The sequence below is a fragment of the Anolis sagrei genome, chromosome 2 (genome assembly GCF_037176765.1).
Source record: "Anolis sagrei isolate rAnoSag1 chromosome 2, rAnoSag1.mat, whole genome shotgun sequence".
NCBI lineage: Eukaryota > Metazoa > Chordata > Lepidosauria > Squamata > Dactyloidae > Anolis > Anolis sagrei.
Window position 1 is genome coordinate 194,804,489 of NC_090022.1, and position 16,582 is coordinate 194,821,070.

The window sequence follows — 16,582 nt, forward strand, 5'->3', positions numbered from 1 at the left end:
GAAAGAGGTCTGGATCACTGGGGTAGTGATTGCACTCCAAGGCTTGGGCCCCATCCCCACTGCCATGATAATGCAGATTGAACTCATATAAGCTTCAGCCTACAAAGGAGCTATCCAAGGTGCTGAACCTGGCTTGGAGATAAAGCTGAACATCTTGGAGAGCTTCTTTAAAAGTTAGAGTAAGGTTCTATCTACCCTGCCCTATAATGCAGTTTGAACTCATATAATGCATTGAACTGGATTATACGAGTTTACACTGCCACATAATCCAGTTCAATCTGCTTTATCATTAGCTCTGGGCAGCTAAACCAGGAAATCCCAATTGGATGGCCCCCCACGAGGGTCTTCCTCCAGGAGCAAACCAAGAATGGGCAACTTGGAAGTCCCTGAACAGACTTAGAAGCGGGGTGGGCAGATCAAAAGACAACCTGGCAAAATGGCACTACCTAAAAGAATCCCACACCTTGTATGACTGTGGAGCACAACAGACAACTCCGCATCTGTTTGTCCACTATGCCCTGCCTCATGTACAGAGGAAGAATTGTTGGAGGCTACAGACAATGCCATTGCTGTTGCCTGTTTTTGGTCAAAAGATATTTAGCCGCCTGCGCTCCTTCTATTTTTATCAGTTTTATTCTAATTTATGCAATGCTTTTGATATGAAATAATAATAATGTCAATGGAGATGGGACCCAAGCCTGGGAGTGCTATCACTGCCCCAATGATCCAGAAGACCTCTTTCCAGGCAACTGAGTCTCGATCGTGTTGGCATAAGTGGAAAGTGACTTGAGACAGTTAGCTACAGGGGTTGAAGGATGGGAATAAAAACTCTTGTATTATTACCCCACATCACTACCTTCACTACCAACATACCTTCACTTATTTAGGGCAAGTACGGTATATTGTCCCACAATAGTAAAAACCTAGGCCTTAATCCTTTTCTTTGAAAGACACCTAAGGCTGCGTCAACACTGTAGAATTAATGCAGTTTTGACACTACTTTGACAGCTTGCCTCAATGCTATGGAATCATGGGAGTTGTAGTTTTATTGGGTCTTTTACATTTCTCTGCCAAAGTGTGCTGGCGCCTCACTAAACTAAAACTCCCAGGACTCCACAGCATTGAACAGAAGGATTAGAATTGCATTAATTAGACAGTGTAGAGCAGGTATCCTCAATAATATATTATAATTATATATTTATATTACATGTAATACTACTAATATATTACAATACAATGGTATAATACAATATAGTAATATTTAATACTGATATTGCACTATGCTAATAATATTATATATATGTATGTATATATGTGTGTGTGTGTGTGTATGTATATATATATATATATATATATATATATATATATATCTTGTAAGCTGCTCTGAGTCCCCTTTGGGGTGAGAACGGTGGCATATAAATGTCGTAAATAAATAAATAAATTTGGGGCCTTCCAGCTGTTTGGGCCTCCAACTCCCAGAAGTCCTAGCCAGGTTGTTGAATGGCCAGGAATATTGGGAGTTGGAGACCTAAAGTGGTTGGAATGCTGCAGGTTGAGTCTTAGATAAGAAAGCCTCAGGCCCCTTCCATAAAACTAAATAAAATCCCACATTCTCTGCTATATGGCAGTGTGGACTCAGATAACCCAGTTCAAAGCAGATATTCTGGGTTATATGGCTGTGTGGAAGGGCCTTGAGAATGCATTGTTTTCTTCCTGAGAGAATTTGTGTGTCAGGAGATTGACAGGACGATAGGCAAAGTGGGCGGGGCCGCAGAAGGAATGGCGCCCAGCGAACGGGCGCGCGCTTCCAACGGTCCCAAAAGGCAGGCTTAAACTTGAAAGGGAAAGGATTGGAGAGAGAGCAAGCAAGAAGGAGAGCAACCTTGCGCATGCGCTCTTCCCTCCTGTTTCCATTCAAGGCCCCGCCCACCGCCGCTGCGGGTGAGTGAGTGTGTGAGAGAGAGAGAGGGAACCCGGAAGTCGTGGGGGAGTGCGCGCGCTCAGTTTTCCGCCCGGAAGAAAAGGATGGAGGAGCAGAAGGAAAACGTTGAGTTTCCCGGAGAAACGAAGGAGTCCGAAGGAGGCGCTGGCTCGGGCGCGTCGCCGGTGAGTCAGGCGCCCTTCCAAACGATAGGCCTTCCCTCCTGGCCCCTTGTCTGCTGGGCGGCCGCATTTTGGTGCCTTCACTTTTGTTCCCAACCCAAGGCGAACCTATCGCGAGATTTACGCAGGAAAGGTTTGCTTTTGCCGCCCTTCAGAGGAGAAGGTTCCCTCAGTGGAAGAGCCAGCCGTCGGTTAGCCTTGGCTTATGTATAAGCCTTATTTATTTACTGTATTGTCGAAGGATTTCATGGCCGGAATCACTGGGTGGTTGTAGGTTTTTCGGGCTGTATGGCCATGTTCTAGAAGCATTCTCTCCTGACGTTTCGCCTGCATCTATGGCAAGCATCCTCAGAGGTTGTAGTACAACGCCCACAATTCCTAACAGCCGACTGGGTCCAGAAACTGAGCGTTATGCTGTTTCTGCTTCGCTCCTTCGGGAGCGCTGTTTGTGCAGCGCAGAACGGAACACAGATATTATAGATGGAATGTAAGAGTTCTTTAATGGTAAAACCCTTATCCTAACCCAAACCCTAAACTTTTCCCTAACCCTAAGCTCTCACCACCGTCTCAGGCATAGTTGGTGGGGACAAGAGAGAGGGCATTCTCAGTGGTGGCCCCTAATCTCTGGTACTCCCTCTCCAGGGAGATTAGGCTGGTACCCTCCCTACCCACATTCTGCAAGGAATTAAGAACATGAATGTTCCTTTGTGCATTTGATTGAGTCATGATCTGAACCCGTCCTTGAATTCCTATATCACATTATTATGTACATTTTCCAAGTTTTAAGTTGAAATTTAAGTTTTAAATTGCTCTGTTCCATGCTATTTCCTATTCTGTTACATGTTTCTATCCACCTTATTGAACCACTTATCTTTGAATTAGTTCACACAGTGGCCTTCTCTCTTCTCCCCTCCCCCCCCCCATAATTAGCTTGTTGTTGCTTGATACTTGTTTATTAATGTCTGCTGTTTTAAATTGTTATTGTTTTTGCTTTTGGTTTGTTTTTAATTGTACTTTGCCTGGGCTTGGCTCCATGTAAGCCGCCCCGAGTCCCTTCAGGGAGATGGAGACAGGGTAGAAAAATAAAATAATCCTCCTCCACCTAACCTCTAATCCTAACCCTAATCGTAATCCTAACCCTTACCCTAAACCGTATCCTAACCCTTCCCTCCTTTCTATTCTTCCACCAAATGCAACTACCGAGTATATTCCCACCCTGAGTATGCCGCTCTCCCCTTCTCTTATTCACAACCGCCGTTGCAGAATGTGCGTAACACTCGGAGCTTCCGGACCCAGCTATCATACTTTCACCTCAGTTAGTTCCATACATGTCTATAGTATCATCAGAGACATAAGAATAAGAGCATCAGCCCTGGCCTTGTCTTACTCAGCTGAGTATTCATGCCCTGTCTGGCATAAATCTGCCCACGTGAAGCAGGTGAAGATAGCACTGAATGAAACATGTAGAATAATCACAGGATGCCTTAAACCTACACTTGCTGATAGACTTTATAAGCTAGTTGGCATTGGCCTCCTGATGTGCGATGGGAAGCTGCTACCAATTGTGAGAGAAATAAGGTTGAACACTGTGAAAGCCACCCACTATCGCTATCAGCCTCCTCCCAGTAGACTTAAATCAAGGAAAAGTTTCATGAGAACCACCACTCCTCTAAATGTTCTCCCAGCAATAGGAGGAGTATCCCTGTAGCAGCAAAATCATGCAATCCCAGCTGCTTGTCCCTCCCCTTTCATGATGGTCTGCCTCCAGGGGTAATGCAACTTGGAAGTCTCTCAACAGTATATTGTGACATATACATTTAAAAAAATTAAAATCAGAATGTACAGGGTACTCAGCAGGTGACAATGGAGGAGGAAGCCACTCATAGAAAGGAAGAAGTGGTGAGAGCATAGAATTAAGGAAAGAGTGCATGAGCACTACTTTCATTCCAAACCCTTCATTCCTCAGTGTTTTTTTTAAACATTATGGGCTATACAAAATATATAACAATGTCTTCTTGTTCTGCATATGAATGTAGCAAGAAATCTGTGAAAAACCCAATTATTAATTGCATAGGTAAGCCAATATTTTTGTATGCAATTTTTTGCAAAAAAATATTATCTGCCGCAAAAAAAGAATGTCATTCCTTCATATTCTTTCCAAATATACACAATGAAGTTGAACACTTAAGCTACCCTGAATTGGATTTAAATGACTCAAATAAATTTGTTCTTTTATTTTTCTCTTTCACGGATGTCATGTTCTATGGAAGCTTATTTAGACCAAGTTAATAGCCTTTTAGGCTTCCTTCACATGAATACTTCACTTTTTGAATAATAAGATTTATATGTCATGGGGGATGAAAGGGCATCAGGATTTTAGAGATGCTTAGGTGAGGTAGGGCCAAGAAAGGGTTAGGAACCACTTAAACTCACCAGCAGCATCCACCCCCCCCCCCACCCCCCAAAGCCCTAGCACCCACACACCTCCCTACACCATTTTTTTGTCTGGAAAATATCACTTGTCATCCCAATAACTAGGAAATTACTTTGAAAAACATTTTGTTGAGCTCTCCATCCCCAGGTAACCAAAAATCTACCAAAGCATTCTGAAATCTGACATAAGGCAATGTGTCATTCCTTCCAGTCATCTAAAAACACACTCTAGAAAAGTCAGGATCATTTATATGACCCTCTGGAATTGGGAACCTGCATATTCTTGGTTTACTGTATTTATTTTTGTATCAACACATCAGTATGTGATTTCAGTAAAATTATTTTAAGCTTTTGAAGGCAAGAAACATACCCATTTTGATCATTTTTTGTGGGTTTTTTCTCTCTCCAAATCCTATCGCCTAGCCTTTTTACCAACGTAAGCAGCGATGTAGATTGGATTGCCAAGACGATAATCACAAGAAATCCATGTCGAGTTCAAGTGACTTCAGTGACCCAGTTTACAAAGAGATTTCTCTGACAAATGGTCACATCAATAGAATGAGCAGACCTGAACTTAGAGCTAAACTTGCTGAATTCAAGCTTGACACTAGGTGAGTATTTCTCAGGTGTCCCTTTTTTGAGAACATAAATTTATTTACATATGTAAAGCTGAGACCAGTATTGTTATCTTCTGTGTGGGGCTAATTCAAAAAAGCATTTCCAATTTGGAGTAGAAGTTAGGAATTACCATGAATACAGTATGATTAGAATAACACTAAAAGCTTTATGGACATAAAGAATTTGAGATTGTCTTTCTCAGAGATAAAGAATTTGAATTATCTGACAGCTATGGGTAATGTGGTCTCTCCTTCTTACATGTTTCCTACACAAGGGATGTGTTCTGGGATCCTTAGCATAATACAATATTCACATAATCTATTATTCCTTGACTACGCTGTATATGGGTTGCACAGTTAGAAACGGGTTGCCCAAACTGGGGGACGGCCATGCAGCAGGAGATGGCATGTAGCAAGCGATGGCTCACGTGCCAGGAGAGGGCACTGCATGCCCATTCTGGCATGTGTGCCATCTGTTCACCACCACTGGTCTGATGAAAAGGCCCTCTGGTTGACATGCCAGTCGGGTTCTGAATAGAATGTCAGCCTGCCAAGGTATATTATTAATGTTATTTCTATTACTTCTGTAATTTATATTGTGTACTCTCTGCCCTTAGACCTCATCAGATTTATTTGGATCAAATGGTTGTTTTCAGTGTTCTTTGAAGACTAATTTCTTTCCCAGGAGAAATTTTATATTAGGGACAACTTACGAGCTTTTACATCCAAGAAGTTTATGGTAATTCTCTCTAGGTAAATGTATCAAAACCACAATAAAGTTTTCAAGGGACACACAGTACTGGCAGTCCCCAAGTTACAAACATCTGACTTACAAACGGCTCATACAAATGGGGGCAAGACAACAGGAAATGAGAGAAATATAGGCTTTGAAAGGGAAATTTACTCCTGAAAAAGTTGCTATGAGGAAAAGATGTCTCCACTGAAGCTTTATCATCATTCCTTGTTTCCACAAATCAAATTTTACAAAATCCAATTGTCCCAGGGACAGAAAGTGAAGTGAAATCTTTTGAACAGGGAACACCACAAAGGTGTTAACCCTTTCCAATGCTAACCCCCCCCCCCCTCTATATATCAACTTACAAACAAATTCAACCTAATAACAAACACACAGAACCTATCTTGTTTGTAGCTTGGGGACTGTCTGTATATGAAATGGTAAATAGTATTTTCCTTCATTAACTCAGTACTGTCAAGTTAACTTTATCTCAGTTTCTTAAATAGCATGCAGACATAAGCACTGATATTTTTGTTTCCTTTGACAGAGGAGAAAAGGATGTATTGAAAAAGAGATTGAAAAACCACTATAAGAAAGAAAAATTAATGCAGAAGCAACCTTCAAATGCAGAGAATTATTATGATTACATTTGTGTTATTGACTTTGAAGCAACGTGCGAAGAAGGAAATCAGCTTGACTTTACACATGAAATAATTGAATTTCCTATCGTCTTAATAAACACCCGGACATTAGAAATAGTAAGTGATCCTGTTCCTTTGCTTTTAGGTATCAAGAACCAAGAGTAACATATGAGCAGCATGTACCTTTTTCAAAATGTAATTACATTCAAAGGAAAACAATGTTTAATTTGTATTCATTTTCAGTTGAAAATAATTTTGTCTAGCTGATAACAACAGTGTTATTCTTGCTTCAGCCACAAGAGTAAATTTGCAGGGGGTTTCTGGAACACCACTGGAAGAAAATAGTTTACAAAAGGGAAACATTTTTGTGTTGAAAAGAAGATAGCGAAGCGTTAACTACCCCATTCTGCCACTCATCTGTTCAAACTGTTCATCTTGAGGATTTGCCTAATTTTTTCCAAAAAGGTTTAGCTTCATGATGTATAGTTTGTGTACATTGTATAGCTTGCTCTGGACAGTGGACAGGAAACATGTATTTGGATATGCAAGCACACAGGGGTCATGAGAAAGTAAAGATCAGGCATAGACAAACTTTGACCCTCCAGCTATTTTGGCCTTCAACTCTCACAATTCCTAACATCCGGTAGGCTGTTAAGAATTGTGGGAGTTGGAGCCCAAAACACCTGGAGGGCTGGAGTTTGCCCATGCCTGGTATAGATGGTCCCCTGAGGACTGCAGTACAATCAAGATCTTGAGACTGCATTTGAACCAGCTAAGATAACTAAGGTGTAAGCTTTAAGAATTTCTTCTCCATAAAACAGGTATGTAAGGACTTCTCTATTCTAAAAGTTGCATGGAAATTGCAACATTGTGTTATGTAAGGGATACATGTTACATGTTGCTTCTGCAGGGCTGTCAAGTGATGCTTTCTTATTTAACTTGTAGGAAGATACATTTCAGCAATATGTGAAACCAGTGATTAATCCACAGCTTTCAGATTTCTGCATTAATCTGACAGGAATTTCTCAGGTAACATTATCCACGTTTGACTACTGTCCTGAGTATAAAGGACACATGTTTATAAAACTAGGAAAGGAAACTGCAGCAGAGTGTACTTCCTCCCTGCCCAAGATAGCTAGGAAACCACCAATCCTGATACTATGTGGGTCCACTTTGTCATCAGGTGTTGCCCGCCAGCTTTATTTTCCCCCTCCAAAAATAAGAACTAGACTTAGGGAAAAATAGGAATGCTTACACATCTGAGATTATTTCCTTTTAAGGTGGGTTGTAGAGGAGAAGCTGCAGGGAGAATGTGGGAGAGATGGTTCTCATTGACAGAGGTATAGGTCCCCTTCTGGCTCAACAAATACTCGATAATGCACGCAGATCTTTCTTGAAGAATTAGTCTGTCACAATACAGAGGGTCTTTGAAAATACATATTGCCCACTGAATGTAATAAAGGAATGGAGATTATTTGTTTTTGGAAATGTATCTGAAATGTATTACTTTCATCTAAGTATTTTTCTCTCAATCTTTTTTTAAATGGTTCTGAGTCTATAATATCTGCATTTTCATTTACCAGCTGTATTAAATATTTACAGGAACGTGTAGACAAAGCTGATGAATTCCCAAAGGTTCTGCAGTCAGTCATAGATTGGATGAAACAGAAAGAACTAGGAAGCAGATATAGCTATGCCATATTAACTGATGGGTATGTAATGAAAACATTATACACATGTTCAGTGATGATACCTTGTTTATTTATTTATTTTTAAAAAATATTACAAAATTGCATTACAAAATTTCTCGCAGACAGTTTCTTCAGTTTTGGAGTATATAAGATTCTGTAAGTGATACTTAAGTAAAAGGAATCCCAAAATTTTGCTGTATGCTATCAACCCACCCATCCATACAGTCCTTGCTATGCAGTGCTTCTCTTGAACAGAACATATTGTATCTGAGTTGCTGTGAGTTTTCCAGGCTGTATGGCTATGTTCCAGAAATATTATCTCCTGACATTTCACCTACATCTATGGCAGGCATCCTCAGAGATTGAGAGGTATATTTGAAACTAGACAAGGGATGTCCAGGGTAGGAGAAGGAACTCTTGTCCATTGGAAGCAAATGTGAATGTTGCAATTAGCCACCTTGATTAGCATTGAATGGCCTTACAGCTTCAAAGCTTGGCTGCTTCCTGCCTGGGGGAATCCTTTGTTGAGAGGTGTTAGCTGGCCCTGATTATTTCTTGTCTGGAATTTCCCTGTTTTCTCAGTGTTCCTCTTTATTTACTGTCCTGATTTTAGAGTTTTTTAATATTGGTGGCCAGGTTTTGTTCATTTTCATGGTTTCCTCCTTTCTGTTGAAATTATCCACATGCTTGTGGATTTCAAGATTGCAGCATGCTAAATCACACTTACTAGTTAATTAGACATAAAATTATTGTACAAAAGAAGTATGATGATTAAAATAGCAGAAATACAACAAAGTGGAAGAATGTCTCATTATCAAGTGAAGTTCTTTGAATACAAGTAAATTTTAAAATTTCCATTGTTTTAAATATCTAAAATATCCCTTTTTCTTTTGAAAGGTCTTGGGATATGAGTAAATTTTTAAATATCCAGTGTCGTGTAAACCGTCTGAGATATCCTGCGTTTGCTAAGAAGTGGATTAATATTCGCAAATCCTATGGGAATTTCTACAAGGTTTGTGTCGTGGTCACTTATTTTTCATTCAATATATGCAAAATGTCAAAGTCCACTAAGTTTCTTTTCCTTGTTAGGCAGAGCAAAGAGCCTAACTGCAAGTTTATAGATTGGTTGCCCTTGTAAATGTTTTAGCCTGTTAATTTCCAGCATTCTTTTTTTGCCATGCAGGCTGGAGATTGTAGAAGTTTAAGACATACGGAGGATGAATTTTGTGCATTCCTAACTTATTAGGCATATCATAGTTTGATGTTTAATTGTTGATGATGCTATTGTTTTAACTGTCCCATAATCGTTTTATGATGTTTTGCATTGAATTTTGCTGTTGTTAATCGCTTTGAGTCACCTGAGGGCTGACAAAAGCGGTATATAAATAAAGTAAATAAATAAATAAATAGTTCAGTTCTGATTATACTCTTTATTTCCAGAGTAGTAGTCACTAGATATGAAACAGAAAACTCTTACTTAAGAGTGCACAGAAGTAAAAAAAGTCGTGCCCCTGACCTTATTTCAAATTGTTTTGTGTATTATCCACAATTGGTATTGTTCATATAGAGAGCTCCCATTTGACAGATGGCATGTCTTGGGAAGGAAGTGGAATGATGTTTTTTCTTTCTTTCTGAACCTGTGCCTTACTGTACTCTCTTCCCCTTAATTTTCTTGTGGAATAACTGCTAATTGGAAGGAGAGACATTTCTTATGAACCTTTCTGAATAAGAAACAAAATGAAATGGCAGCGTTTAAAACATTGTTTTAGATGTTCTATAATTTTACTTGTCTCATATAGTTTCTAATAATTATATAAGACAAGTAATTTCAGCATTGCCATAGTGGTTCCCTGATCATTGAGCATGCTGTCTGAGACTTCAGGGGGCCCCTACTGGCTCAGTGGGTTAAACCACTGAGCTGCTGAACTTGCTGAACAAAAGGTTGGTGGATTGAATCTGGGGAGCAGGGTGAGCTCCCACTCTTAGCCCCAGCTTCTCCCAACCTAGCAGTTGAAAAACATTCCAATGTGAGTAAATCAATGCAGTAGGTACCACTTCAGTGGGAAAGTAACGGTGCTCCATTAAGCCATGCTGGCCAGATGACCTTGGAGACATCTCAGGACAATGCCGGCTTTTTGGCTTGGAGATGAGCACACACACACCCCGAGACAGACACGGCTAGACTTAATGTCAAGGGGAAACCTTTACCTTTTGTCTAAGACTACAGGCATTTGAGAACAAGACACCTGGTAGAACAAGGTTTCAGTACTAGCATGATAATAAACACATGATTTGTTGTTCAAAGAGTTTGAAACAGTTGGGAAGATTAAACATTTCTTGTAGTATGTACAGTTATCCCATTGTCATATTACTGATGATGCAGATCTTTTGAATTTTATCTGTTACTACATAGTGCTGGCAGTAGAAACACACTTTGTTTACAACATTGTGGATGATTTCTATTTCCAATCTTATCCCCATCTATTTTTCCAGTTGGCTTAAAACAATATGTCTTTGACACAAGTAGCTTGTTCCTCTCTGCAGTCCAGGATATATTTCTAATTACTGTTTCAAAAGGAAGCACTTATATTTTTAATTTATTAATCATAACAAACAATTTTATGTCGTGAGTTTCACATAATGCATTTTGTGAAGTAGTAAAATAAGTTAAGACATAACCAGAATTTTCTCTCACACTGTGCCTTCTAAATGTATGAAAGCTTTACATATCTGCTCAATGATGGTAAAACTTAGTGTGGTCGGGAGCTCTGCCTGAGAATGAAAACCTTTTAGACCAGTCTTTCAGAAGTAGGCACCAGAGCTTATAAGTAATGTCTGCCTGTCTACTTGCAGCTCTGTTAATGTAGTTTACTAGAAGCATTACCTCTATTCCAGTGCCTGCTGCCCAAAGAAGCTTTTGGTTCACCTACAAGCAGTACCTTGCAACAGACCAAGTTCAGGTCAAAGTGGGGGAAGCACAAGAAAACACACCTCAACCTATGCACAGAAGCAAGGTCATAAAGAGAATAAGAGGAGGCTTTCAAGTCTTGCCTGATGCCAAGGCAATACAATCTTAGATAGTCCATCTGGGAGCAAGCACAAGCTTATGTTTGTTGCTTAAGTCCCAAGCCACACCCCCTCACCTCTGTATCTGAAATACTTTCCCAAAAGAGATTAGATTAGCCCCCACCCTTGAATCTTTCCAATCCATCCTAAAAATTCATATTTTTAAGCAGGCTTTTAACCTCGAGTAGGTTGAAAAGGGTCCATATGAGGTTGACACTCTGCACTTTAGTTGTGAATTGATGGCAACTAGTTTTACCTACAGTTGGTCTGCGTTTTAAAATTGTGCTATATGTATTTATAGTGATTGTTTTATCATTTCTATGTGATATTGTTTTATACTGATGTGCCATTTATGTTATATTCTACACCCTGGAGTGCCTTTGTAAGCTGCCCCAAGTCTCCTTGGGGAGATGGTGGCGGGATATAACTAAATATTATTATTGTTGTTATTGTTATTATTACTATTGAGTAATACTTTGAGCCATTTAAATTATAAATTCCATGCCATCAGAACTCCTTCAGGCACTCATAAAACTTCATCAGTCCCACAAAGAGAGGTCATTGCAATTCCAGGAAGGAAGAATGAGAAGGAATCTTCAAGAGATTGTTAGCTTACAGTAATTTCCTATGTTCTGTTCCAATGGAGACTCGAGTTAAAATAGAGGACCCCCATTATTCAACATGCTATAAAAGGTTGTAAAGTCTTACCTGTGACTCCAGCATCAGTTTCCTTCTGTCCAGTATTAGAGATCGATTTCCTACCTATTTTTGTATAAGCCTACATTTTATTAAGGCGAGACAACCGAATTATGTGCATATATAGGCCCATTCTCCTCTCAGAATGGTTACTTCAAAATGGTTTGTTTCTTTTTGTCAGGTTCCCAGAAACCAAACGAAACTGTCAACCATGCTTGAGAAGCTTGGAATGGACTATGACGGCCGGCCTCACAGTGGACTTGATGATTCTAGGAACATTGCACAAATAGCAATTCGTATGCTCCAGGATGGATGTGAGCTCAGAGTGAATGAGACATTGTATGATGGACAGCTGATGACAGTCCCTTCCTCTGTTCCAATAGGGGGCGCTCCTGTACCACAGATGCCTGGGTTTCGATAGGCTATATCTGAGTTATGCTCAATTAAGGACCTTATCCAAAACTAGCAAGGACTTCGGAAGATTATTTCCATCAATTTAAAAATTTGCCACCAGCATTTTTAATGTTTGTTCATTTTTATGCCTCTCTCTGTTGGTCATAATAAGTCTAATGTAAGTTGTCCAAGTGGTTGTGAAGATATTTTTTATAAGCTAAACTAAGAAATGAAGCACCATGTGCCCTTTTTAAATGTACCATTTATGCTTGACTGCCAAACAAAATGAGCCTTACCATCTTTTAGTACTCAATAACTTTGTTTGTTGTTTGATGCAACATCACAGATTACTTTGTCCATCTTAAACCCAATTAACATCATTTCATGGGTTTTTTCCCCAAAATTGTTTTAGGGTTCTGCCAAGCCAAAATTAGGCACTTTTTTGTCTCATTAAGTTCAGCTAACACACATGATGTGGTGTGACTTATTCAGGGCCACTCTACCTCTGTTGTAAAAATGTAAGAGATTAGGCATATTTCCTTAATTATTTAGTAGACAATGTACCTTGGACTTGGATGTGAATATTTTATTAGCTCATTCCTATGACCAAAATAAGTTTTTACTCTTTTTTGTGTATGTGTATATTTTAAATAAGCATATTATTGGAAGAGACTGTAAACTCTTATTTTGAAGTTTCAGGTCACATTTTGGAATATTTGAATATCTTAATGAATAGCATTTGTTTGTATTCGTAAACAGTTGGTTTAGCCTTTTGCACTCATTCGTTGATTACATTTTTATTCTTCCCCTTTGCTTAGATTAGACCAACCCTATTTTATCTAGAGAGCGAGATAAACAACATGTTGTTGGCTCAAGTCATCCAGTGAGCTTTGTGTTTGAGTACTGATTTTAGCATAGATTTTCCATGTCTGTCACATTTGTTCTATGCTTCGCTATGTAATATAGAATCTTGTCCTGAATATTAAGATAATTTCATTTGAGTTGTCCAATTGGTTGTGAACATATTTTTATAACCTAAACTAAAAAATGAAGCCGCTTATGTTTTGATTTATTGCACTAATCCATCTCCTTTGTACATCTTCTTGCCAGTTTTCAGGTTACAGGTTTATATAGTATAGTTTTCACTTTGTGTGTCTTAGCCTTTACTGTAACAACACCAATTAGTCTAGTACATATTTCCAGTCTCTCTGCACCTCCATCCCAACCTCATGGCACACACTAGGCATGTGCATTTGGGCCAAAAGGCGTTTACTATTTATTTATTTATTTACAGCTTTTATATTCTGCATTTATTTACAGCTTTTATATTCTGCCCTTCTCACCCCGCAGGGGACTCAGGGCGGATTACAGTGTACACATATATGGCAAACATTCAATGCCAGTTTTGACTTACAACATATACAGACATACACAGAGGCTATTTAACTTTTTCTGGCCACCAGGGGAGCTGTCGCTTTCATCGTCCATCTGCGACGCTGATGAAGTACCTCCGCATTCCTCGCATGCTTCCCCGCTGGAGTGCTTCTTTATGGCCTCATAAATTAGTTAATTTTAGCCTCCCCACACTTTTAAGATGGTACCTTATTTTCCTACTTGACAGATGCAACTGTCTTTCGGATTGCAAAGGTCGACAACAGGCTACACAATGGTTGGAAACCCACTCCAACCTGGGCTGGCTTCGAACTCATGACCTTTTGGTCAGAGTGATCTTAATGCAGTTGACACTCAGCCAGCTGCGCCACAATCCCGGTGTTGTTTTTGGGTCCATTTTTGTCTGACCCCTCATTTTGTTTACCTAAAAGTTACCCGAAGGGGGAGAGGTGTTTTCAGTTTCATTTGGCAAAGATTCAGCCATTGGCTACAATGGGAAACTTTAAAGGCTCAATCCTCCTGGGGCCATCTCTGGAGGAGGAGGTAATTTTCCAAGAAAAAAAATGGAGAAGGCTTCTTGTGCCAGGGAGAGAAAAAGATGCTGCAGATCCCCCTGCCCCAGGTATTTTGTGGACTTAACTCTTTCTGAAAATTTCATCTCTCTGAATCTGTTTCGGTGGTCTTTTAGTCTTTCTCTTCCCCTTTGTTTTTGGAAATTAAAAACAGCCCTCTGAAAACTACAAATCTTTTCATTAACAGTGATTCGGGCCCAAGTCTAGCACACAGTACTGATAATACACAGTTGTTATGAAAACATGCTGATAGAAACAGCTATGATTTAAATTACAACTTACATAAGAATTACACCAGGCGTCCTCAAACCATGGATCTCCAACTGTTTTGGCCCCCAACTCCCAGAAGCCCTAGCCAACTTGTTCAATGGTCAGGAATTCTGGGAGTTGGGGGCCCAAACAGCTTAAGGGTACCTGAATTAAACCACATACCATTTGGTTAATCACAAGCAAAGGTATCAAACTTGCACCCTCATGCTAGCTAGGGATTCAAACTCCCAGAAGCCCTAGCCAGCTTGTCCAATGGCCAGGGATGCTGGGAGCTGAAGTCCAAAACACCTAGAGGGCCACAAATTTAACACCACTTCAGCAGGATGCTAATCTGGATTGAACCTTTGTCTGACTGAGCGAGACTTTTCTGATGTTCCTCCATTATCTTTGCATTGGAGAAACCCAGATTTAGCCTCTGGACATTGTATTCTTACATAAAGGGGATCTGAAAACACACACACTCAATGAAGCAGGGTAGCACATAGTCTTATGAAACCAAATCAGCTGTTTTAAAAATCACATGTAGTAGTAAAAATCACATGCAGCAGGCTGTTGAACTCCAGGTAACAGAGTGCCACCAGACACCTGCATGCTATATGTATGATAACGGCTTTAAAAAGTCCTGCTCCAAGGTTGCCTTGATTTATCTGTTAAACTAGTTGCTAAACCTATCTTAAGGGCTAGGATCTAGCCACAGTTAATCATGTTTTAAATTCCTATGGTTACAGCAGAAGATGCGCGAGCAAATTGCTCCAAATCCAGTTGCAATTCCCAGCTATAGTAAATCCATCAAGTACAGTAAATTTTTTATATAATTGTTGACTTTTTCACCTATTGAGTTAATAGATATACTTTACTAGTACTAGTAATTGAATTCAGGCATAAATGCATTTTCAGGTGAAACAAACAAATTATAAAAACCTTCAACTTTGAATAAATGGACATCTCTGTCCTGGAGACGTCAGACCAAGCCATGGAAACACATGTTTTAGTCACATCTTGTTTGGATCATCGTGCATTTCATGTGGAGATGTATTCGGAAATTTCACAGAAACTTTAGTTGGATCAAAGATCTGCTCAATTTGTTGAACCTGCTAAAATCATGGTTTCAGAAGCCCAGCATATCTTGCTATCCAGAAGGCCAAATTAAATGGGGTAGAAGGCAAAAGCAGAGGTTTATTCTCACTGACCAGAGAAGATGTCAGCCAAGAAAGCATCCAAAGTACTGATATACCGCAATTGCAAATACATAGCATTTTTATTTCATTTGATAAGTATTTTAAAAACCTGTCCAAGCTCCTGATTGGCTGAAAAACGTTCCGGCTGGATCTGTGTCCTAAGTGGCTCAGGAGTCTGTTGACTTACTTTGCTGATTGCCTCTTCATATGGCGGGAAATTCAATAAACTGTCATTAGATCGTTTGCAGTGTCAGTCCATTTAATTGTCTGCGAAAGGGATATGATCCCAAAGGAATGTGTGCCAATATTGTAATAAGTCTTTGATGGATTTAATGGATCAGCTCTGGTAAATACAATAGGTTTTATCCAGTGTACACAATAGTTATATGCAGATGGACCATCTCAATGGGTGAAATCGGCTTGGGGCATGGGTGCTGGATCTTCCTCACAGATAGCCCTAATCTTATCAATGGGAGCAGGAAATGAACCTAGGGAACTCAAACATACGTCCATTGTCTTTGGATTATGGAAATTACAGGTTTAGGTGCGACCAGACAACATTCTAGAGATAACTTATACACCTGATTAAGGTGAAAGGCACAGGCTCACTAGGTTTTGCGGAACCAGGGTTTCTGTTTCATATAATATCTATATAAATAAAAATGTAATGTGCGTTTGTGGGATTAACAGAACTCAAAAACCACTGGATGAATTGACACCAAATTTGGCCACAAGAGACCTACTAACCCAAGGAATTACCATCACGGAAAAAATGATTTTGTCATTTGGGAGTT

The 16,582-nt window shown here is 39.6% G+C and overlaps 1 protein-coding gene across 3 annotated transcripts; it reads left to right on the forward strand.

Moving 5' to 3' along the window:
- The first annotated feature begins 1,847 nt into the window (after positions 1 to 1,847).
- Positions 1,848 to 16,031, forward strand: ERI1 (exoribonuclease 1). Of its 3 annotated transcripts, none has more exons than XM_060762714.2 (7): positions 1,848 to 1,941; positions 4,960 to 5,147; positions 6,437 to 6,647; positions 7,476 to 7,559; positions 8,133 to 8,242; positions 9,119 to 9,233; positions 12,165 to 16,031. In XM_060762714.2, exons 2-7 carry the CDS (start codon positions 5,023 to 5,025, stop codon positions 12,402 to 12,404), a joined length of 885 nt encoding a protein of 294 aa, XP_060618697.2. In that variant the 5' UTR covers positions 1,848 to 1,941; positions 4,960 to 5,022; the 3' UTR covers positions 12,405 to 16,031. The 3 variants fall into 3 exon arrangements, with proteins under 3 accessions (XP_060618697.2, XP_060618696.2, XP_067320412.1); XM_060762713.2 differs by lacking the exon at positions 1,848 to 1,941 and adding an exon at positions 1,948 to 2,106; XM_067464311.1 differs by lacking the exon at positions 1,848 to 1,941 and adding an exon at positions 2,236 to 2,590.
- The last annotated feature ends 551 nt before the right edge of the window (positions 16,032 to 16,582 follow it).